General features: G+C 34.1%; 1 protein-coding gene across 1 annotated transcript in view; it reads right to left on the reverse strand.

Moving 5' to 3' along the window:
• Window positions 1-460: 460 nt before the first annotated feature.
• Window positions 461-25022, reverse strand: part of LOC121382029 (leucine-rich repeat protein SHOC-2-like) — a 35382-nt gene continuing 10820 nt past the window's right edge. The window contains exons 5-18 of the mRNA XM_041511494.1: window positions 21981-22010; window positions 20775-20960; window positions 19646-19741; window positions 18902-19022; window positions 18596-18704; window positions 18042-18135; window positions 16682-16786; window positions 15383-15497; window positions 13918-14042; window positions 13128-13215; window positions 12368-12437; window positions 10759-10826; window positions 10030-10199; window positions 461-7470 (exon numbers count right to left, since the gene is read on the reverse strand). Coding sequence (XP_041367428.1) covers window positions 7429-7470; window positions 10030-10199; window positions 10759-10826; window positions 12368-12437; window positions 13128-13215; window positions 13918-14042; window positions 15383-15497; window positions 16682-16786; window positions 18042-18135; window positions 18596-18704; window positions 18902-19022; window positions 19646-19741; window positions 20775-20960; window positions 21981-22010 — 1419 coding nt within the window. The 3' untranslated portion in view covers window positions 461-7428. The remainder of the gene's footprint in view (window positions 7471-10029; window positions 10200-10758; window positions 10827-12367; window positions 12438-13127; window positions 13216-13917; window positions 14043-15382; window positions 15498-16681; window positions 16787-18041; window positions 18136-18595; window positions 18705-18901; window positions 19023-19645; window positions 19742-20774; window positions 20961-21980; window positions 22011-25022) is intronic.

Here is a 25022-nt window from a genome sequence, read left to right on the forward strand (position 1 = left end):
ACATATATTCTTAGAGAAGAAACCCGCTACATTTGTTTTTACTAGTAGCGAGGGATCTTTTATATGCACCATTAGACAGGACAGCACATACCAGTATTTGGTATACCAGTCGTGGTGCACCGGCTAGAACGAGAATATAAGTCTTCGAGAAAAACCGCTACATTTTTCCATTAGTAGCAAGGGATATCCGACAGACAGATAACACATACCACGGACTGATATGCCAGTGGATTGAACGAGAAATAGCAGATAGGGATCGATCCTAGACCGACCGTGCTTCAGGCGATCGCTTTACCATTGGGCCCTAGAAATATCAACAATTTCCAGGCGCGGAATCATGGTGTTTGGACAGTGGGATGCCAAGAGGTGATTAACATGATTCTTGTTTCTTTAACGTTGGCAAAACATTCTCTGAAACCAGGACAAGTGAAACCGCTGATCAAAAAGAACAAAAAATGTATAGTATGGCATTAAGTTTATTCATTTGATTGTATATATACATCTTCACTTACTAAGCTACAGTTCCGCCTCATTCACCCGACTGTAATATTACCAATACCATCCAGTGCAACAATGATGTTCGCAAACTGCGCACAAGAACCATGTCCAAAACGCATTTCAATCGATTATTGACCAATACGATTTACGTATTAACAAACGTCCTCGTCAATGCTGCGTATATAATCTTTATTATACAAGTAACCGACAGAGGTGCACTTTCTTTATAACAACAATACGTGTACTTCCCGTGATGGACTTATTCGTTTCGATCAGCCCAATTCAGATAATATATAGACAGGAATTAGGGATGACGTGAACAGGGGATGGTTTTGAGTGGAGAACAAAATTCGTGATCCACGGAATACATATATAGAAATTCTTGTTACGAAACATGCTGGACAGTATTACTTGCTTAGTAGTAACAGATTCAGAGCATTAGTCATAGCCGGCATCGGTTTTTAGCTCTTACGCGAGTACCGTTATTTCAATCACAGATTTCAGAACCTTCGTTGAACGACTTCCCAGATCTCTTGATCGAGCATAACAATTCAGAGATTAAGGGAGGGTGGGAGGTACGTGGGTGGGGGTCTTGTCCGTAATCTATAGCATAATTTGGAACAGAATCTGATATGGACTAAAATCAATCTACATTCAATGCTCGAGGCCCATGGTTGATGATGTGTGTGTGTGTGATGGGGGTACGGGTCGGGCCGTCGTTTTCAAAACATTTGCTGGTATTAACGCCCTAACTCTCACTCTCCGTGTAGTTTGTACTCGAGTTAAAATGCCGATAGCCGTGTGCGCCACTGGCGTTGCTGTGTGTTGGCACTAGGGGGAGGGGGAGGGGTCTGTCCACCCGCCCCAGCACGTCTCTTTTTCTTTCTTTTTTTCACACCACCTTTTATATTTGCCTCTCGTTCCATAATACAATTTAGTCAATGTAGGTGTCCCCCTCCAATGTAATATCCTGGTTTTATTATACAACATTTAGTGAAATATCTTAAAATATCAATGAAATAAAAGTGTTATCGGTCACTCGTGAAGTTTGCAATCATATCACACTCATTGCAAACTTCACTCGATGAGATATAAATCATATTTTACAAAAAACATGAAATTTCCTCTATATACTAATGCGAACGGCCCTTTATAATACTCCCTATCTGATGCGAACGGCCGTTTATATTACTCCCTATCTGATGCGAACGGCCGTTTATAATACTCCCTATCTAATGCGAACGGCCCTTTATATTACTCCCTATCTGTTAATATTAAAGCTTTATACCCAGACATACATACATGCCGAATTACTATCTCTGCACTGTTAAGTTCAACAAGGCCTTAGAGCCAAAACGACGTAAAAATGAAGAGTCATTCCCACTCTTTACAAATTCAACTAATGTTCACATGGTGTCTGTCCAGCGAATTGTTATTAACAAAGAAATCTTGATACGTACCCATGGATCCACGGTTTTAAAAATGTCATATGTCTCGTCTGAAGCATTAGTAAAATGTATCAGTATGTATACAACGTCTACAGAGTTGATCAAATGCCACCCACATGCACACACAAACTAAACTTTTGCTTGTTCACAATCCGAGAGGCGGCAGCCATATTGTTACAATCACGAGCATTTCAAGTTATCACAAATCTGAGGTATCCAAGCTCTCCCCCCGTGCGCTGCTATACAGTTATCAAACAAAACCTGACTGCTCCACAGGCCAGTGCGATGTACAAACACCTAAATAGGAAAATGCCATAGCAATACATGTATTTGCATTTTCCAGTACTTATTTCAGTAGCTAAAGTTTCATCATTAGTTTATACAGTATGCTACAAAACAGAAACACATGATAACACAGAAGATGCATGGTCAAAGTATGTTTTATATTTACAAGTGTGTGTGCACGTGTGTGTGAGCGTGTGTGTGTGTGCGTGTGTTTGTGTGTGTGTATGTGTCTGTATGTATTATATATATATGTATTGTAAGCTATATTTCGATTTTGGATTTGTGCTATTGATGGATTTATGTTCCAAAAATATTTTTCATAATGGCAATACATACCAATGAAAGTTTGATAAACTAACTTCACTTGTTTTTAATATTTTAAAATGTAGGTGTCAACTATTAACAATGCATGATTATCATAAATTGAGTAGCTTGCAGAAATAAAATATTTCAATATTAGAGCTTTAATAAAAAATGTATTTACCTGCTAATGGAATTTACAGAATTTAAAAAAGAAAAAGAAAAAAGACAACAATGTTTTTAAATTATTGCACTTTGATCAATCAGTAGCACATTTTGGAATACATATATATGTGACATTTATCTGCAATATGGACAAGAAAGAATAAATGTAAATACGGACACTGCCTTTTTATACAAGACAACCCATTAAAATAAAATACGCTGGAATTGACACAAAATATTTTTTTATGTCTTCAGTTCATACAATTTTACTGCAGAATGCAACCTTGTATCATGGTACATTTGCTTTGTTTTAGATGGACAAAGGACTAGTTAATTAACCAATACATGTAAAAAGAGAAAAAGCCATTCCAATCAATTTACTGATTTAAATGAAAAGTAATATATTAACACTGACAATTAAAAGAGAATCAACAAAAGAAAAATACTTTAAAAAAAAGTAGTATACCGAGTACAACCAAAGATACAATTTCAACCCCTGCAATTGCCGTGGTGCAATTGCCTACGGCAATCGGCAATGCAGTAGAGTTTGCAATTGCCCACAGCAATCGGCAATGCAGTGGAGTTTGCAACTGCCTACGGCAATAGACAATGCAGTGAAGTTTGCATTTACAAGATTCATACTAAGTGAACTCACTGCTTTGTATCAACTCAGTGTTAACTACATAATCTGCTAGCAACCATTCAAATACTGGACTACTGATCCACTTGTTTCAAAAGCAAGTAAGGTAATCATAGCGTTAAAATCGATTCATGGAACGGGGCCCAGCACCACAAATATAACTTAAATCATAATTCCTTCTGTACTTTGCTGGGATATTATTAAGCTTTCATAAAATGGAATCACATTGATAAAAAAAAAAAAAAACCACACCCATAATTGGCATCTATTTCAACCAGAAAATTACATGTTATGGAAGATCGAGCACTAAAAGGATAAAAGAAAATGAAATTTGTGTACTTCAAATTATATTTATTGTACTTTGAATAATAATTAAAATTGTGGTTTAGTTGTAGATTTACATTTACATGCAAAACTAGGCTTATGATGTTTTGTAAAATTGGGAGCAGGGGCCTAATACACACAGGTCTCTTAGGCTCTGCTAGACAACAAAGCATCCTCTTTGCAAGTCTTTTAGCACTGCACTGCGAGATCGAAAAGTTGCGAGAGTTTAGTGAATTAGGCCCCTGGTTCTTAAATCTTGATTAATTGAAAACGTATTTTATTGTACAAAGAACAAAAGAACTACTGTTATTTAGACTGTTTGAAACTAGAGTATTGCTAAAGATTTTCTAGCCAAGTTCTCCAAACTGCAAATATATATTTTTTCTGATCCAGCTTAAACTCTGCATAGGCTACTCCTATTCAATGGAAGGAAAACCTAATCGGAGTGTTATATATTTACCTGAAGTGAACTTATCAACTGGTGTAATACTGTATAGGCCATAACGTAATTTCACCTTTAATAAGATATTTAAATGCATGCAAAAAAAAAACCCTGTTTTCTACGTAAAGCATGATAATTAAGTTCCTGCAAATAAACAAATAAACATATTTGGTTTTGTAAATTAAAAAATCAACAAACAAAAAATCAAATGCTTATAACAGAATGGAACTGTCATGTTTTTAAAGGTTTGATTTTTTCTTCACATTATTACCAAATTTATTAAAACAAACGGACCATAAATCCTGTCTACAACATGACACTGTAACAGAACAAACATGTACGTCTAATGGTATACCTTTCATTAATTTATTTCTTCATACTGTCAAAACTACACAACACATTAATTTCGAAAAAATAATTTAAAATGACTATGGTCAAACTTCATTATATATCATTGTTGAAGGGAAATAACCCAAACAGCTCAAGGTAATGGTGGTTTGTGATAAACATAACAAGAGATGATGAAAATTATAGCATGGGACAATTTTTCTACCTCAAGATACATCTATCTTAAGCTCATGAGATAGCAGGCGAAGACAATGTCTTGACTGTATTTGGCTGCTAAAATTAATCATTTGGAAAATTTGACAGTCAAATAGAAAATGACTGTATCCTTTTGGCTTGCCATGTAAACATAAAGAAAATGACACCAGGGGCCTAATTCACAAACCTCTCTTAGGCTCTTCTAGACAACAAAGTATCCTCTTTGCAAGTCTCTTTGCATTGCACTGCGACATCGCAAAGTTGTGAGAGTTTAGTGAATTAGGTCCCAGAAGCATAAAACACTATCAGACAATATCGCTTCCAAATATACTATTCAAAGTTTGCAAAGGATCACATATACATTTTTGGGAGAAATGGAACAATCTTCTACAGATATATGACCGTCTACAGATATATGTTCCGGCTGATTAGGAGCATGAAATAACAATGCCAGTTATTATGGCAAGAGGTTTTCACGTATGATCTTGACATTGTACCTCAGTCAAAGATGTTCCATTGTTGTTCATTATCTGTAAATATCTTCATGTGTGATCACCAAAATAGTTTTCAGAGGTGTGCATACCCTATGGCATGTAGCTAATTTTCCCTCTAAATGGATGAATTCTTGCAATTTTCAATTCATTAAACATTTAACTATTGTGTATTAGTACAATTTAGTGATTAATGTGGAACACATTAACGTTAAATGATCTGGAATTCGTGATCCCCTTAGCAAACTTTGCATAGTATATTATTGTTGCTCAAATACACTTAATTTCGGATGATGTGGAATTCAAATTTATTTCAAACTAATCAATAAAAACATGAATACAAACAGAACTCCTGCATGTGTATTTTTACTACTCCTATCCTGCAGTGTTTAACTGCTCCATGTAAATATACATTATTATATCAAACACAGCTTATCAAGGTTGCCAGCAAAATATAGTTTGCCAAAAATGATATATATATATATAAAAAGTCAACATGAGAATCCCAATACAGCGCAGTCAGCTGTGATAATAAGAGTCTAAACTGAAGGATTCAAATTCCACATACAAAGTGTACAGCGATGATATGTAGTATTTTCAAGTTGGTTTATAGTTTTAGTATTTACATATAACATCAGTACTACAGGGGACAATATTTCACAATTGTACTTAACCAGAAGTTGATTCATTCAATTTTTACCTAGGTAACCTATTGTTCAGTCACATGAATTATATTGCGTAACTGGTGAGTTACCCAATTCTACTACAATTGTACAACATTTCAAATATATCTTAAATCAACCGGTGTTTGTTTTTTTAAAAGAGATTGTATCTTCTATTTAATTACTAATGTGCCACACATCAAATGTATCACTGACATACGCAAAGAATGAAAGAAATATTGTACCCCGTATTACATGTAATAGAGATCGATTATGTATTTCTTGTGTATATGGTAAATACTATTAATTTTACATCTTAATATATCAATAATAAGTTTTTATACCACATATTTCGCGTGGCAGTTTTACTACAGGTTACAGATTCAGTTTCTCTTTTCCCCCCGTAATCCATTATTTGTACATTTTTGTTATGATCATTGTAAAACATTGAAAATATATACATGAAAGAATGTACTTAATATACAATAGGCTATCTATCCTACAAGTCACGGCTAAACTGGCCTGCCAGTTCTTGGGTAGTAGTTCCACGTACAGGTAACTACAGCTAGAACAAAATCCTAAGCAATACTTTAAAGTAAGATGCCTACTTAACATTTCAAATGAATCAGTGATGGTGTTAACTATACTTCACAACATTACAAACAGCACACCATCTACAGCAATAGATTCCCTTCTGGATGATATCACGACAAAAACTTAGGTAAATGGCTTTAAAAAAACAACCCAGAGGCAGAAATGTTTTCAATTTGTTACGTGTTTTGGTGTTTTTAACTGGGATGGGAAATTATTTTCAACATGAATCATTTTACTGACATAAAAAAAAATCATTAATTAAAATAATTTAATATTTCATGAAACATGTCTGAACAAATGGTTGTTGTGCATTTCATAACTTATTATTCAATTAAAAGTTTGGGTGTATGCCATTGTGTATGTTGTGTATTGCAATCTACTCATAGACAGACTCTTTGTAAGTAATCTGAAGAACAGACATCAACTAACATTATTAAGTCAGATCACAAGCAAAATATTAATAATGAACATTTCGGGGGATAAAATACATCAAAACTATCACAATTTTATTATATAATATAATATAATAAACAAGCAATATATAAAAATCACAATTACCAGGGAGCAAAACACACAAAACAGTTAATATTCCGAGACAATGATCATGAAAAGCACCAAAATATTACTGTAACAGGCGTTCTGCACTTGAGGATTCACGTTGCTATGGAGACGCAACTAAACGACACTCCCATCAACTGACTGCTTGCTGCCAGACCAGATTTGCTGTGGAAAACCTGCTGGTTCTCATATCAAGCCAACGTCACTGCCCGTTAAAACTTAGTACATTAAACTAGCAAAATAAAGCTTACAGCAATGATGATGATCATGATGATGATGGCGATGATCATGAGGAGGATGACAATGATGATGTTGATGCTCTGCTGTGTGAGAGGACAGCATTACTGGAGCATGTCATAATTCTATGACCTACGGAGTACAGCAGAGGGTTGGTGTAATGTATTAATGTATCACACAGTCCATTAACAAACTCATGGTCGATGCTGACAATGATTCCGCCAAGTCTTGGATAATGGTTTTAGTCTCGCATCTGGCAATATGGACCTTGGAGCTTGAGGTACTGAAAAAAATTTGGAAAATAAAAGCCCAATTCAACATGATATGTATCGGTAATGTTGAAACATACCCTAGTTTTTAAACACTAAGGCATATTTGTGACTATTTGAGTCTTTTATGATAACACAAATCATACTTTACTTACATTTTATTGTCTGTAGATTAACTAAACTTGGTGTTAATTTTCACGGGTTCAAGCTAGGGTCTGTCCCTTTAAATGTTTCAATACAAAGCCTTTAAATGTTTCAATACAAAGCCTTTAAATGTTTCAATACAAAGCCTTTAAATGTGTCAATACAAAGCCTTTAAATGTTTCAATACAAAGCCTTTTGTATGTTTCAATACAAAGCCTTTAAATGTTTCAATACAAAGCCTTTAAATGTTTCAATACAAAGCCTTTATATGTTTCAATACAAAGCCTTTAAATGTTTCAATACAAAGCCAAAGTCCAAAATGTTATGCTCGAGTAACGCAGATGGATGTTATTTATCAGAGATGAAAATAATATGAAAATAACATTGGACAATAATCAGGAAAACTTTGCAGTGTCTTGACAAGTAGGGGTTACTGAGATTTTTTACAGATGCACAAACCATGGCCTTTGTTGAACCAGTTATGGATCATTGGTCGGTGCAAGTGGTTTACACCTACCCATTGAGCCTTGCAGAGCACTCACTCAAAGTTTGGAGTCGGTATCTGGATTAAAAATCCCATGCCTCGACTGGGATCCAAATGCAGTACCTACCAGCCTGTAGACCGATGGCCTATCACGACGCCACCGAGGCCGGGCAATGTTCCATAAGAGGAAAACAGCTGATCCGAGGAGAATTCCCAGCCCTGATCACGTTACTGACTTTCTATCCCACATGACAAATTTTGCATTTTATACAGACATTAGATGATGATGTGACTTAAATCTGGTCTACAAGACTAGTGTTTACTATTTCTTTCTTTTAATAAAGTATCAGGCCCTCATCTAGAATTGAAAAAGAAGGATACAACCATAGATAGTTTAGGCTGGGAATGGCCTCCGTACAGAAGTGAGAGGAAAAAACACTGCTGGGCTAGCTCTGACACTCGCCAAATTCGCCAATTGCGAATTTTAAACACAACTGGCAAATTTTATTTTAATTTGGTGAAAGAATTTCATGTAATGATTGACATTTTGTTGAAAATAATGGTGGGTTTCTGCAGTATTTGAAATTTAATAGATAATTTGGCCAAATTTTCTATTAAATTTGAACAAGTCAAGAGTCCTGTTAAAACGGGTCTAGTTTCATTGGTCCCGAATCTTCTAAATTCTAAAACGTGACCCTCTAAATACCAGATCCTGTCTAAATCAGATATATATTAGGTCTCCGGTGTGATCTGGTTTAAACAGGTTTCACTGTATGAAATTTTACAAATGTCTTGACTGACTTCTACTCTTAATTTTCATAGCTCTTTACACTGGGTTTTAACTTTTGAATTCTTATACTGATGTTGATCATCAATGTACACATTTACCACTATTTGGCACCATATAGCCAATGTATTTTTTGTGCTGGGGTGTCATTAAACATTCATTCATTTATTCACCAGTCTAAACTGGCCCCAAGTTTAAATATTTTTATTAAATCTATTAATGTCACCCCAATGCCTTAAGGGGAAATCATACTATCGCACGCAGCGCCACTATATTTGGCAACGGTAGACTCGTTAACTAGCAGAACAGTGGCGTGATGTTGCTAAAGACAGGTTTAGCCTGAAACATACACAACGACGTAACAAAATAGGCTAACAGTTTTCAAAACATCTTTTCTCATATATAATTTTGTAAAACTGTAAAACAAATAGTCGGTAAATGTTTTTAAAAGTCACTCTTTCCTTTAGTTCCAATGTATTTAAAACTCCGTTTTAGTAGTGAAGATATCTACTTGTGTGTCTGCTGGATGTCATTTCAAGCAACACAACCACTGTTCTTGTTGTTGCATTACAAAAATGTTTTAAATTAAATATGGTTAATGGATATAAAACATGATTAATTAGACTACACACGAAAAAAAAGGATACGTCATAGTGATTCATACACCTATTCACTTTATGATCCGTGGATCAAAATTTTGTTCAGTGACCTATGATTTTTTTGGCACATTCCAGTAATATAAGGATATATCTTCAATATGTGAAAATTTCAAGATGTAATGACTTTTAAATTTTGACCGAATAGTATCATTTTCCCTTAAAAACTGCATACATATAATGTCAGTAAACATTCGAGTCTATAGTCTGTCCCATCCTCCTACAAAATATTTGTCGTAAATAATTTCAGTTTGATTTGACGTAAAACGATAAGCAAAAGTATTTTGGAAATAACAAAAATATACTATTTTATGGTGCAATTTAAAAAACATTCGGCTTACAAATAAATAACTTGTAGTAAATTCCATAGAATGAAAAAAAAAAAGGCATTCCCTGTGTGTGTGTGTGTGTGTGTGTGTGTGTGTGTATGTGTGAGTGTGGGGAAACGACTATAGACTGAAGTTTTATAAACATGGGCCTTGGAGTGTTCAGACCAGGTTACCTGTATGACCAGAGAGGGCCCCCTGGCTACAATTTCCGCTGGGATCTGACTGAGTGGACAGTTCTCAATACTCATGATCTGGAGGTTGCTGCAGTACGCCAAGTCGTACGGCAGACTGTGCAACTCGGGGTTGTCATTAATGTAGAGGGATTCCAGGTTTTCTAATGTACCTGAAAAAAATAAAATAATAATAATATAAATTGTGAAATTATACACATTTCCTTAATTATATCATGGCCCACAATGGGAAAGAATGTTATCTTAGCCAATTTTCAGATAGACTAACTTGAATTTTTTTATAAAAAGGATAATTTAAAACAAATTGTATTAGCCAAATGCTGAATGCTGTAGCCACTTTGTATAAAAATTAGCAATTGGCTAAATTGGCTAGTTGCACAGTGAACATTACTGAATAGATCACTGACAATTTGTGATGTTTTATACACTTTCTATATCAATGTTTTTAAAAGACCAAATTATATGCTGCTCTCTTGAAGTCCACTGGCTGTTCAAAATGTTGCCATTTTGTGATAGTTTCATATATATTATCTATTTTGTGAAGTTGGTATTATTTGTTATTATTTATTGACATTACACCAGAAATTCAAAAGGTAAAGATATCCGATTTATGTTTCTATCAACAAGATATCTGCTGGAAACAGGTACAATCAAAATTAATATTTGACACCATTTTCTCCAAGTAAACACACAACATAGTTAGCAACTTACCAATTTCTTGAGGTAAGGACGTAAGATTATTTTCTCCTGCTCCCAAATACTGAAGATTTTTTAAGAACCTGTTAAGAGATGTAAACAAAGATTGATTGCACACCAAGAGAAAGGAAAATTGATTAGAGACAGCAGGACAAAAAGATGGCTGATTAGCATAAAATCATGTTGAGTCAATTCAATAAATTCCAGCAGGTCTGTTCTATGTTTTTAACATAAATCTTTTACTTTAATTAGTACCAAAAAGTGGATGGAGGCTTCACAGATGTGGAGACTTATGGAAGTGGCTATAAATGTTTTCCTACTGTGACTGTACAACATTTAGTGGAAGGAAGGAAGCAAATGTTTTATTTAACGATGCACTCAACACATTTTATTTACGGTTATATGGCGTCAGACATATGGTTAAGAACCACACATATATTGAGAGAGGAAACCCGCTGTCGCCATTTCATGGGCTATTCTTTTTGATTAGCAGCAAGGGATCTTTTAAATGCACCATCCCACAGACAGGATAGTACATACCACGGCCTTTGTTACACCAGTTGTGGAGCACTGGCTGGAACGAAAAATAGCCCAATGGGTCCAACAACGGGGCTCAATCCTAGACTGACCGCATATCAAGCAAATGCTTTACCACTGGGCTACGTCCCGCCCCTCAGTGGAATGAGGTAATTAGAGAATATATAATGAGCTATGAGAAATTATGGAATACGTGTCCCGAGTGAATGAATGTTATAAACCCGAACCTTTGTAATTCCTTGTAGGGAGTTGGTTATTCTCTTTATTACCCATTGTCACTTTAACAACAACAAAATTCATACACAAATTCCTCTACTGCCTACAACAAAGCCATCAGCCATTTTGACATATAATCATTATGTGCATTACAAGTCATATTACAGCCAAAATAATACGACAGTGGTTGCACTAAAAAAACTGTTATTTTTCTAGGCTATTAAAGCTGCTGCTTATGAGAATATACCATTTTTATGTTTATGAAACAAATGAGTCAAAATGTTCCTGTAAATATTTGTAGATCGTGTAACGTATATGTAATCTAGCCCATAAATGGAAAAATTAAAATTCCAGTCATGGTGGACAATCAACAAAATGTCACTTTTAAGCCAGCCAATTAGAAGCTATAGAAGCAATCTGCACATTGTACGATTATCAAAAAAATATATATTACCCTGTATATTTGAGCCCATATAGGTTATAATAAGCTTAATTATCCACATGGTTCAACACAACCAAGTCAATAAAAACCATACGAAACACACGTGTAATAACATAATTTTGGGCTCAGATTGTGCATGTGAAATATTACATTATTTCGTCATCTCCTAGCTGTGGCTAAAACATTTTGAGATGGCCCTTTTTGTTCATAGAAAGAAATGACACTAATAATATGGATAATAAAGAAATAATTACATTCATGGACGAGTCTTACAGATTTTATGAAATTTGTGTCAGGATTCATGTATGGCCCTCGCTCTTGGTCGGGCAATACACAAATCCTATACAAATCCAGGACACTTATTTCGTTAAGTCAGTACAACGCACCAGCTCGTATAATAATCTCTATATTATCTAGTTGTATACACACCCTATTGATCGTGGCAGACAGGTAAGTTGGTTGGACTGGACAACAAGTCGCTGAAGCTCTCTCAGTTGACCTGAAACAAAAATGTTTTTACCTTGACATTCATTACTTTTGTTTAAAAACAAAAACTTCAGTTTAAAACAATGTAGTCAAATGTATTTATCTCACCCTCTGTTCTCTCATTAACTCAAGGTATCTTGAGGTCAAGAAATGGTTCCGTAGAATTCTTTCTATATATGATGTCAAACATTACTGTGGATGTGTCTAACATAAAAGCTGACAATCAAAGCGAGAACTCATTGCAGTAGCCTGCATTTGTGTATAGTATATGACACAATGTAGCGTCTGTTCATAAGTATTTCTGCATCTTTTTTTCCAGAAAATTAGTTATAGAATGAATGTTTAACAACACCCCAGCACAAAAAATACATCGGCTATTGGGTGTCAAACTATGGTAAATGCAGGCAAATAAAGTAATGATCAACATCAATATAAAAATTCAACAGTTAAATTAAAACACAGTGTAAAGAACTGTGAAAAAAATACAAATATCACAGATAGGTAAAATTAAAATTTTAAATATAACTCAGTATCACGTAAAAATTGTAATAAAATATCTGGATGGATTCAAATTGTTTCCATCACATTTTCACAATATTGGTATCCTCCCCAATAAAACCCCCCAGTGATTGTCAGTATTTTTGGCCAGTTTTTTTAACTGAATTATATGTGAAAAGGATATATTACTCAACAAATTACAAACCAATTTCTTGAGGAAGCTGTTCCAAGCGATTCTCCTCTAGGTCTAATACTCTGAGTTTCTTCAGGTTACCAATGCTCGACGTTAACCGCTAAAGACAATAGAAAAGTGTAGAATAATAACACAGCAATACATCCAACAGTAATTTTGAAACAGAAAAACTTGGATCTTGTTTTAAAATAATTAGCAATTCCTTAATCATAGTGATAGATCAATATTTGAAAACTTTAGTAAAATAAAAAATACAATAAAAACCACATCAATTTAAAAACAAAAAAACAAACACAAACACATTTTAATGACATCTGTGATGTTTAATATTAGCAGCAAAAGGCAGAATTGAATTACGTGGTAATCCTGCCCAAACATACTAATTTTATCCCCATTTTCATAATTTTATTCTCCATGAGTTTATTTCACATACAAATTATTTAAAAAGTTAGTTTGTTTTGTTTAACAACACCACTAGAGCATACAAAAGTATTAATCATCGGCTATTGGATGTCAAACATTTGTAATTTTGACAGTCTTAGAGAGGAAATTCACAATTTAAATGCACCATTCCAGACAGGATAGCACATACCACAGCCTTTGATAACTATTTGTAGTGCACTGGTTGGAATGAGAAGTAGCCCAATGGATTAACCGAAGGGGATCAATCCCAGACGGACTGCGCATTATGTGAGTGCTTTACCACTGGGCTACATCCTGTCCCCTACCAATTATTTAACCTGATAATTATTATAACATATTACTGTTTGGTTCTAAAACATAGAAATGCGAAAACACTGACCCTGAGGGAATTATTACTAAGAATAAGAACTTCAAGCTTCTCCAGATTCTGGATATCATCTGGGATCTTCGTCAGCTGATTCGTGCCAAGGTTCAACTCCACCATATTCGTCCAGGTACCCATATCTAACAAACAACAAACATTTATGAAAATCAGCCCCCATTCTCTGTCAAACAACATGCAACATTTATGAAAGATTGCTTAATTGTAGCTCTTTAAAATTTACATTTTCAGGCCAGCCCATTCTCCAAATACGCTTAGACTACCAACAGAGCTAGATCCAGCCCATCCAAACCTTTTAAGGCATCAGTCATGACACAATGGTTTGGACATGAAAACCTGCAGGGATGTAATTTAATAGGCGATTGCTGGCGATTTTTCAACACCTATTTAATAAATGTTTGCCAGATATAGAATTACATAGAATATATGCTTCCCGGCCAAATGATTTTTTTTACAGAATTTGTGCATGTTGATAACCTTCTGATATGCATTTAAAAGCTCATCCCTAATTGGTTATTAGATAGCAATTAATCTATGATGTAAATACAGTTGAATCCTGTTGGCTCGAACCCCGTCGGTGCTCGAGAAAGTGTTCGACCCATCTGGTAGCTTGACCAAACCATGTGGTCAACATCGTGTAGCTCGGGACTTTGTTTTTGGTTGGAGCGTTACGGTGTATTCGACCCTTCCGAGTTCGACCATACTAAATTCTACTAAATTTAAAATATTAGTAAACCAATGAAATTGTCTCATTTTTACCAAGTTAGGATTTGGTGTTTAGGTCACACGACAGTTATTTCATGTATTTCATGTATTAATGACATAATTAAATAGAGTATGGTCCATCTACAACCCACATTTTCAGAGCCATCACCTAAAGAGGGAAGGAAGGAAATGTTTTATTTAACGATGCACTCAACACATTTTATTTACGGTTATATGGTGCCAGACATATGGTTTTGGACCACACAAATATTGAGAGGAAACCCGCTGTCGCCACTTCATAGGCTGCTCTTTTCGATTAGCAGCAAAGGATCTTTTATATGCACCATCCCAAAGACTGGATAGTACATACCACGGCCTTTGTTATACCAGTTGTGGAGCACTGGCTGGAATGAGAAATAGCCCAATGGGTCCACTCTAAAGAATTAGATAGAGCTTAAAAACACTAACACTGGGGGTGGGGTAGAGGTGTGTATGGGGCAGGATATTCATATTTACAAAATAAGACTTAACTGTAGCATTTGACAAATGTTTTCACTAGCCATCGGGCAAGGCAATATTTGTTATTTACTAGCCCAACACTGAACATCACTAGCCGTGGGAGTGGGGCTAGGATGATCTAGAAGTCCTCACATTAGATAAGTACTATTATCATGAAGCTACACCCTGCCTCTATGGAACTGAGGTTCATAGAATAGTTGGGGGTTTTTTTTCTATTATGACACTAAAAATAACATACCAAGAGGAAGAGATGTTAACTGATTATCCTTCATGTTTAACTTTGTTAGACTTGTTGATCGTGAGAATATCCCAAACGGAATCTTGTTCACCTGATTGTGCTCCAAGTTAATTGCCTGAAGAAAAGAAAAAAACTAAATTTAAAAAAACAAACATAAATCAAAATGAAGAAAAACATTACTTGTAACTGTAGTACTCTAAAACTCAACATCAGACTTTTAATAATTTGGGTTATTATCCATTCTTATTTGGCTTGTTTATGTAAGTGAAACAAAAATGCAAAACATTAGAGGCTCTTCCACATAGATATGATTATATTGTGGTTTTGTGTGTTTATATATATATATATATATATATTTATTTTTTATCATATAATATCTTACATTTTCAGTGCAAGTATGTGATATTTTTCAGATCACATACTTTAAGAATTTGATAACTTTGCAAATTAGATGTAAATTAGTTGAGGTCTCGGCACTAAGTTTATTGACATTTAAGCAAATGTACTTGGGCGACACTCCATGATTGACGTATGCATTCATAGTCATCATATAAAAACATTTCAATGGCAATTTGACACTGAAAGCTGTCCAGCATTCAGAAAACAAAAAACGTTAGGCATAACTTTATTTTGATGTAAGGACATCCAAAATGACGTCATTAGAGTTTGACATCATTTCCATTCAAAAATACACCGCGCCACCTATTCTTACGTCATTTGAATATCTAGTAATGGCGGACTGGAATTAAAGTTGCGTGTACAGTTTACAAAAACACGTTGTATTAAGCTGGAGCTTATATGATAAAGAGATTATTACCCTCGTGTATTTCGGTATCGTCAATATCGTATATTAGGAATAAAAATAATGTATTATGCTCGCCAAAGGCTCGCATAATACAATTTTTATTCCTAATATACGATATTGACGATACCGAAAAACACTCTGGTAATAACCTCTATATATATATATATATATATATATATATATATATATATATATATATATATATATATATATATATATATATACACAGTGATTAGTATACTTTTGAAATTATATTACCAATACCGTTTTAAATAGGATCAATTAAAAATATACTTTAAATAACAAACAACAATTCAGTAAATGTGATACTAATTGATTAAAAGAAGAAAAAGATGAAGGAAGGAAATGGTTTATTTAACCACCCATTTGACACATTTAATTACCGTTATATGGTGTTGGACATATGGTTAAGGACCACACAGATATTATGAAAGTAAAACTATATATAATCTTTAACAAGACCATCTACTTACATACACCGAACAAAACTGGGATGGTCCACCTGTCGGGTAGGACTGGAACGCATTCCGCGACAGTGTGATACTCGTCAGATTGGTTAAACTAGAGAGCAACCCTTCCTGTAAAAACAATCACATTATTTTACATAAGAAATATACGACAAGAAATACTTTCAAAGTTAAAAAAGTCAAATCTAGTTTTTCTTAAATAGGTTATTCAAGACACAACTGGTGATACATTTTTTTTTTTTTTTTTTTTTTAAAAGACTAAATCCTTATTTATTATAATGACAAAACTTCAACATCTAAAACAATATATAAGCAACTAGGTGTTAGATGCAAATGAGGGGGAAAAAACCTGCAGTTCATGGATTTGCTTGCTTACACAAAATCAAATTTTTTAAATTTATTTTTTTGCTTTTAAAATATGTGTATGTTTTTCGTATAACAAAGGACAGTTTCAATTCAAGTTAAAAATACAATTATTCTGTAAAACAAAAGAAAATTTCACCGAAAGCAATTCAATTACCAGAAATACTCAATATTACTATAAACAATTGTAAAACACATCCTACATTACTTTGATACTAACAATCATTCAAAGATGAAAGTATAAAACCAACAACAAAGAAATCTAAAGAGAGAGAGAGAGAGAGAGAGGAATGGCAAAATACTGTTAACTTGACACATTAAAGTAAATGCACTTGACAGTTCACACAAGAATTCTATGTAATTAAATGTCTTACCTACCATAAATTGATTCAGTGAATTACAAAAAATTATTTGTGATGTAACATTCAGAATTAACTTAGTTTACAATAAAAATTACAACCGAAAAAAATAGAGCGAAAAAAAAAGTAAAATGTAAAACAATAAATTATAAATTTGGTATTATCACGAATACATGATATTATTAAACAAAGTTTTAATTAACTAGGACTTATCGTTTGTGAGAAACAATCCTAAACATCACTGAAAACCTAACATTTGGAACTAAATACAAAAGTTAATGCTATCGGCATCACTGCTGCTGGAAAAGTAATACCTGCATCATTTCACTTCAACTTATTTTCATGCTTATAAGGTTCAAGCACGCTGTCATGGGCATACACCGTAGCTATCTGGACTGTCTGTCCAGGACAATGGGCTAGTTGTTAGTGGTCAGTGAGAGAAAAAGAGGGTGTAGTGGTCATACACCTACCCACTGAGATATTAAAACTTGGTGGGAGCTGGTACCGGGCTGCGAACCATGTACCTACCAGCCTTATGTCTGATGGCTTAACCACGACACCACCGTGGCCAGTTATACCTGTATCTCACCTTCTGGCTACATCAAAGGGAGACAATCTAAGGATATCAATGGGAAACCTCTCACCGGTAGGCTTGATATGTTGTTTCCTTCCACATTGAACTCATCCATCATAGAACAGTTTGCCAGGGTGCGTGGGATGGCACTTAACCGGTTATACCTATAATAAAGACCAATGGTTAAAGGGACTACCTGAATTTGTTGTCATTGAAAAATGTTTACTACATTACGATATACAGAGCCTTTTTCAGGGCACAATATTTTACGCGAACTATTGCTCTGTTTGCAAGTCGGTTACGTAATTTTAAATTTAAGCAAACTGTCAGTAGGTTAAGTGGTAAACAGTCACATTATAAAATTAAAAGAAACAAATTGCAGTATCATCAGAATTTTATTCATTATAGAAATATATTTTGTGTTACCCAAGTAAAAATCACGTGAACCAAGTTCCGGTTGCCTAATATTTTCAAATATTGTAGCTTGTTTTTTATGACCAAAATTACATGCTAAAAGATATTTTTCTGTTTAGAATATCAGTATAAAAGATAAAACTATAGGTATCTTTCATGAGATAGCCTTGTCCTCTATATATAGGAACGAGATAAAATAATTATATTTACCGTAAGCCAAGCCTGGTCAACAACTTCAGATAACCAATGGAATCTGGAATATCTAGCAACTCATTGTGTTGCAGGTCAAGGGAGTTCAACATTATGCAGTTTCCAATATCTACAACATAGTAAATTAACATAATTATAGGTTGGAATTAAGAACAGGTTTTCTCAAAATATAGTAGAATATATATTTTTCACAAAATGATTTTCAAGGTTAATAAATATATGCAAAACAAAAATAAAATATCAGATTAACTAATCTTAAAGAACTATTTTAAATTATGCAATGTCAACAGATAATTAGCGATATACCTTCAGGTAAGTGCTCCAGGTGGTTGTGGGAAATGTCAAAGGTCACCAAATTGACCAACTGTCCAATTCCTTGAGGAAGCTCTTTTATCTTGTTCTCCCTCAAACTGAACTTTGTTAAATTCTGAAGAAAAAAGTCATAAAATACTTTCATTTCATGTTCTTGGAAGAATTCCATTAAAAGTCAGTGGTCATTCTCCAGAAAACAAGACAAAGATAAAGAATAACAAAATAAAAAGACATTTTGTATTTGGATTTTTTTTCCAAAATGCAAAAACGAACAGTGGCAATGTTAAAGTTTGTTTTGTTTAATGACACCACTAGAGCACATTGATTTATTAATCAGTGGCTATTGGATGTTAACCATTTGGTAATTTTGTTACATAAAGTCTTAGAGTGGAAACCCTCTACATTTTTCCATTAGTAACAAGGGATCTTTTATATGCACCATCCCACACAGGATAGCACATACCACGGCCTTTGATATACCAGTCGTGGTGCACTGGCTGGAATGAGAAATACTCTATCATCCACAGACAGGGTAGTACATACTCCAGACCTTGTTACACCAGTTGTGGAGAACTGGCTGGAATGAGAAATAGCCAATTGAGTCTGCGAATAGGGGATCAATCCTAGACTGACAACACATCAAGTGAGCGATTTACATGCAACACCCATAACTGAAGAAAGAGACCTAAGTAAAAAATACTTTCAGGTAATAAACAATGAGAAAATAAAAGAACTCACAGTGAGATTGGAAATGTCCTCTTCTACGTGTTTAATTCTATTAAACCTAAGAAAGAGCGTGGTCAGCGACTTCAGCCGATACACTACATTCGGAATCTGAAAGATGAGACATACACAGGTATATAATGAGACAATCAATGCCAACCAACACATTTAATATTGGAATTTATTCTATAACATACCCATGATATCCATGTCATAAACCCATGTGATAATTTTTGCATATTAACCCGGTTAATAATGGTATGCAAATTTGCAAGGTCTCTAGGTAATGTTGCTGTGGATGGGTCATTTGCTTACAAGTCAATAAGACCTGTGTATCTAAGCGTAATGTTTTCAAAGATTTACTTAAAATGCGTGACGTCAAAACTAATTTGTGCTAATTGTGAATACGTCATATTAACGATGCAGAGACTTCAGTACTGTGATTTACAAAACATTTAATTAAAATGTTATTTTAGAAATGTTATAGGATAAATAGAATTCACTACTTGTGTTTTTTTAATATGTAAAATATCAACCTCGCCTAGTTAATTGGTATTTGTCTCGGCAGAGCCTCAACAAATACTTATTATTATAGACTCAGTTGATATTTTTCATATTACAAAATATTTGTGACAAATCCTCTCTCTCCCTCTCTCTCTATATATATACATACACACATGTATATATAATTCAAACAAGCATTCAGCAGAATTCAATGTCTTGCCTTCCATTAACTGATTCAGTGAATAAAGAAATATTTATATTTAGGATTAATCTTGTTCTTTAATTTAAAAAAACAAAAAACAAGCATTCTGAGAGTACTGCTAAAGCAATACATGTCCCCCAACCGGGCCCAACCAATTTACATATCTCCTAAGTTCAAGGGATACAACCCTGTCACAAATGGACAAATTGCCATGAACGTCGAATATGATTTGTAACTCTGCGCGATAAAGCTATACACAAAATAGCTAAAAAAATAATAATTAAAAAGTCCATAAAATTGTATGTGGGACAGACTGACAGAGACACGGAGACAAAACCTATAGGTCCCCTTAGTTGGACTGGCAGGGAACCAATACATTTTTTAAATAACCGGTAACCTAATAATACAGCATAACATGCCAAAATGATAGGTACTAACCTCCTGCAATTTATTATGCCTTAAGTCAAGAACTCTCAACTTTGTTAAGTTTTCTAAGGAATCTGGAAGTGTTGTTATTGAATTCTCGCTTAGTGCCAGCGTCGAGAGACCAGTCAAGTAACCAATCTCTGGTGGTAACTGAGTCAGACGGTTTCCATACAAATAGAATTCTGACAGTTGGGTTAACTGCAAGGATCAAACAAATGCAAATAGAAGAAGGTAAATTTGGATTATAGTTAGCACTCAAAGAGACATTCCTGAGTTTGCTGCATTGTAAGATGTTTCCGACTAATAAAATATTTCTACGATTAAACTTATATATTAAATATATTTTCTTGTTTAGAATAGCAGTGTCTGTATATTTAATGTGTTTCTGGTTGTCTTTAATATTTGTAAGAAGCCCAAACTGGATTTCGTCTTCAAATAATTTTGTATGTACAAAAAAACACCATATTTTAGGAATTAAAATGAAATTTAACTTAGTACAAATATTAGAACGATCAGAAACATGTTTAATATACAGACACTAACATTTTATGCACAAAAATATAGCTGATATGTAATTACAATCGTTAAAAAGTTTCTGTTAGTCGATAACATCTTTAAAACATGCAGCAAACTAAGGAATGTCCCATTAATATATCACGAACTGACAAATCAAATGTTAATGAACTCAAATCAACTAAGATAAGCAGGTTCATATCATTATCTAAAAAGATTCATCTCAAATATGTACAAGTAGTTAACAAAAATATTTTTGGCATTTAATAAAAAAAACCTGACTCAAGTGTTTCAATAGTCATAACTATTCAAATGATGTTATTTGTACATTACTGAAAAAAATAATAAACTCATCTATGATGCTTCCATTGTTAAAACCTTTCAATGTAAAATGGCCAAATGACCTTTTCTTGAGTGATAATCACAAAAAAAGGATCTAATAGAGTTTAAACAATATTCTAATTTAATAAACTGTACCATTTACATGTATCATATATGTAGATGGATCTAAGAAAATTACATTACATCTGGTATTTTATTGTTTACAAAAATAAAACAGAAAGTGGATTTGAAAAGGAGAATGGGTTAACAATCCTCGAAAAAAAAATATTTAGGCCTACTGTGTCATACATGCACAGTAACAGAATACGCAAACAGAACTTTGTTGTTTCAAAAAGCTGACATGACAACACAAAATATTATTACCTCTCTAACACTACTGTGTAGAGCTGAAATCTGAAAAAGAGGAAAAAGGTTTCATTAATGGATAAACTAGTTATTTCAGTTTTTCATGATTTTAGGGCACAAAATTTTACTTGAATCATTGTACTATTTGTGTGTCAGTTATGAAGGAAGGAAATGTTTTATTTAACGACATACTCAACACATTGTATTTACGGTTATATGGCGTCAGACAACAGAGAGGAAACCCGATGTCGCCACTTCATGGGCTAGTCTTTTCGATTAGCAGCAAGGGATCTTTTATATGCACCATCCCACAGACAAGATAGTACATACCACAACCTTTGTTAGACCAGTTGTGAGCACTGGCTGGAGCCAGAAATAGCCCAAGTACCTGTATCAAAGAAACTATTCATTAATGACTTCCAATGACATCTTCTCTTTTTGCATTTGGCTTAAAATTAAAACATCAGCTGGAAATACTGTCATTAAAATATACGGTTAATTCAAGCTGTAGAAAAATGGTTTGGTTAGACAACTATAATTTACTTAACCAAACAATTTGTTACTTTGGTAAAAATCACATTTTAACTAACACTTTAAAATATTGTCTCGTGATTTAAAAATTCACTTGACTGTAAAAACATTTACTGTGCTTACTTGACTTGACTAGGAATTTAATGTGTCCATATACCTCTATGATTTCGAACATGCCTATCCCGACTTTGGCCTCCGATAGGATCGGAGGTCTGACTCGGGACAGGATACTGTGCTTAACAAAGTTCAACTTAAAATGATATAAATAAAAGATCTAAAGATGTCTTTTTGCATTTTAAAGTACTGGAACTAATGTTTTCTATTCTGGCTCATCTGCAAATGTTAGTAAAGATGTAACCATATGTATTTTAGAATAGATAAATGATAAAACTGACCAGTAACTTGCAATGTAATACATAATTTTATCTTTATAAATTAGATTATGTACAATTATCAATTGGAATGTACTTACTGGCTGTTGGCTGTGATTATTTATTTATCAGTTGCACGTGTATTTAGTGATGGTTACGCTTGACTGAATACAGTGATGTGTTATGACAGTAGCACTGCATGCTGGGAAAAATCCAACCTTTCCTTTCAAAGATAATCACACCACCTCTCCTTCTACTACATCCCCCCACCATGGAATCGTGGACTGGCTATGCCAGAATCCGAATCCATGGTGGGCGTGCCCGAACCGTAAGGATGTGGGCACGTTCCCATTCCCATTCTACTATATCAGCCTTCAATTCAAAGTGTCAGGATTTTATATTAATTTTAAAGTATTCATTGTGGTCAGATTCTTTGGCGCAAACTAAAGAAAGGATGGCTGTTGAGTGTGAATGAAAATATGTATTGCTTTATTTTATGAACCAGACATACATCTATTTATGGGGTCATTCCGTGTCAAATCACCCCCCAAAAAAGGAAATTTAAACCCTACCCTCTCCAATTTCAATGAAATTTGGTATATAGAGTTTCAGCTCAATTGGACCAACGGTTTCCGAGTTATGGCCGTTTTTCTTTTTTTAATTTTGTCAAAAAAGGGCGTGGCCATCCTTTTTTAAATTGCCATAACTTAGCAACCAATGGTCCAATTTTGACAAATGAGACATCATTGGCAAGGGGGAATTACAAGGAATCGAAATCTGGCATTATTCCTGATATTTGGGTTACTTTTGGGCTGATGACCGTTTGACTTATATTTGACCTTGTGGGACACGTGACCTTGAGATGACCTGTGATTAAAATTATAGCCCAACATGTTATCTACAACATATAAAAAAATTGGAGGTGGAAAATGTTTCATTAGTCAGCAATTTCAAATTGAAATATGTTTATCTGTTGTTCTATGCTCTCTGTGTATAGACTGCACATGTATTTAAGCACTATTAAATGTACATGCATCAACATTGTAAATGTCATGAATGTTCTAACAATATAGTCCAGCATCCAACAGATTTAAGATAAATTTTTTGAAATATTGCCTAATTATCAAAAACATCTTGTGCCAACATCTCATATTGTTTAACAGGCTAAACTATATTACCATGGGGACTACACTGAAAGGAAGTTATGGCCCCTTGAATCGACTTTGGACCCCATGTGGAGGAAACTGCAGCCCCCCAACCCCAATTCAGAGCATGCTGCATGAATATCTAAAATCGAAGAAATTTAAGTTTATCCATTAGATCTCGGATTTCCCACCATTTCCAAGATCCATTAAGATGTAAGTATCAGAAAGTCTCCAGTAGGTAACTGACAAACAAAAGAACTAATTGATCCTTCTTACTTATATACATGTATGTAATTAGTATTGATAATTATTTTTAAGATTAATTGCTACATTGTATCTGTGGTCTGTAGGCCTACTGGCACACTTATGTGTGTACATTTACATCCTTATTGATGAAGTGAAGAATGTTTGTACTTTAAAATTTTGAGTCTACATCATGTCATTGAGCAAGTCATTATGGTAAGATTGCTAAATAATTTGTTTATTCACCATAGGTACTGCATCACAATTTGACACTTATTTTCTAAGGTTTCAAGCATAGGCCTGTACCGTAAGCAGCAGAGAATCCAACTGAAAAAAGTTACTTATAGCATTTAATGATAGGCCTACAATGTAGTACATGTATAAATAATGAAGGATAAAACAAATTTTTTTAATGGATAAAGAATTTTAAAAAATGGAATTGTCACAATTCAGCAATAAATGGCAGAAAAATAGTCATATATATGGAACTTTTTTAAAACGCCAAACAAATGCTATTTCATTGTACATAGTTAACTAGATGGCAGGGGCGGTACATAGCCCTGTGGTGAAGCACTCACTTGGTGCGCTGACAAGTCTGGCAATGATCCCTGTCAGTGGGCTATTTTTTGCTCCATCCAGTGCACTACAATTGGTATATCAAAGGCCATGGTATGTGCTATCTGTCACTGGGATGGTGCATATAAAAGATCAATTGCTACTAATTGAAAAACGTAATGAGTTTCCTCTCTAAGACTATTATGTCAAAATTA

Source organism: Gigantopelta aegis, chromosome 9 (genome assembly GCF_016097555.1).
Source record: "Gigantopelta aegis isolate Gae_Host chromosome 9, Gae_host_genome, whole genome shotgun sequence".
NCBI lineage: Eukaryota > Metazoa > Mollusca > Gastropoda > Neomphalida > Peltospiridae > Gigantopelta > Gigantopelta aegis.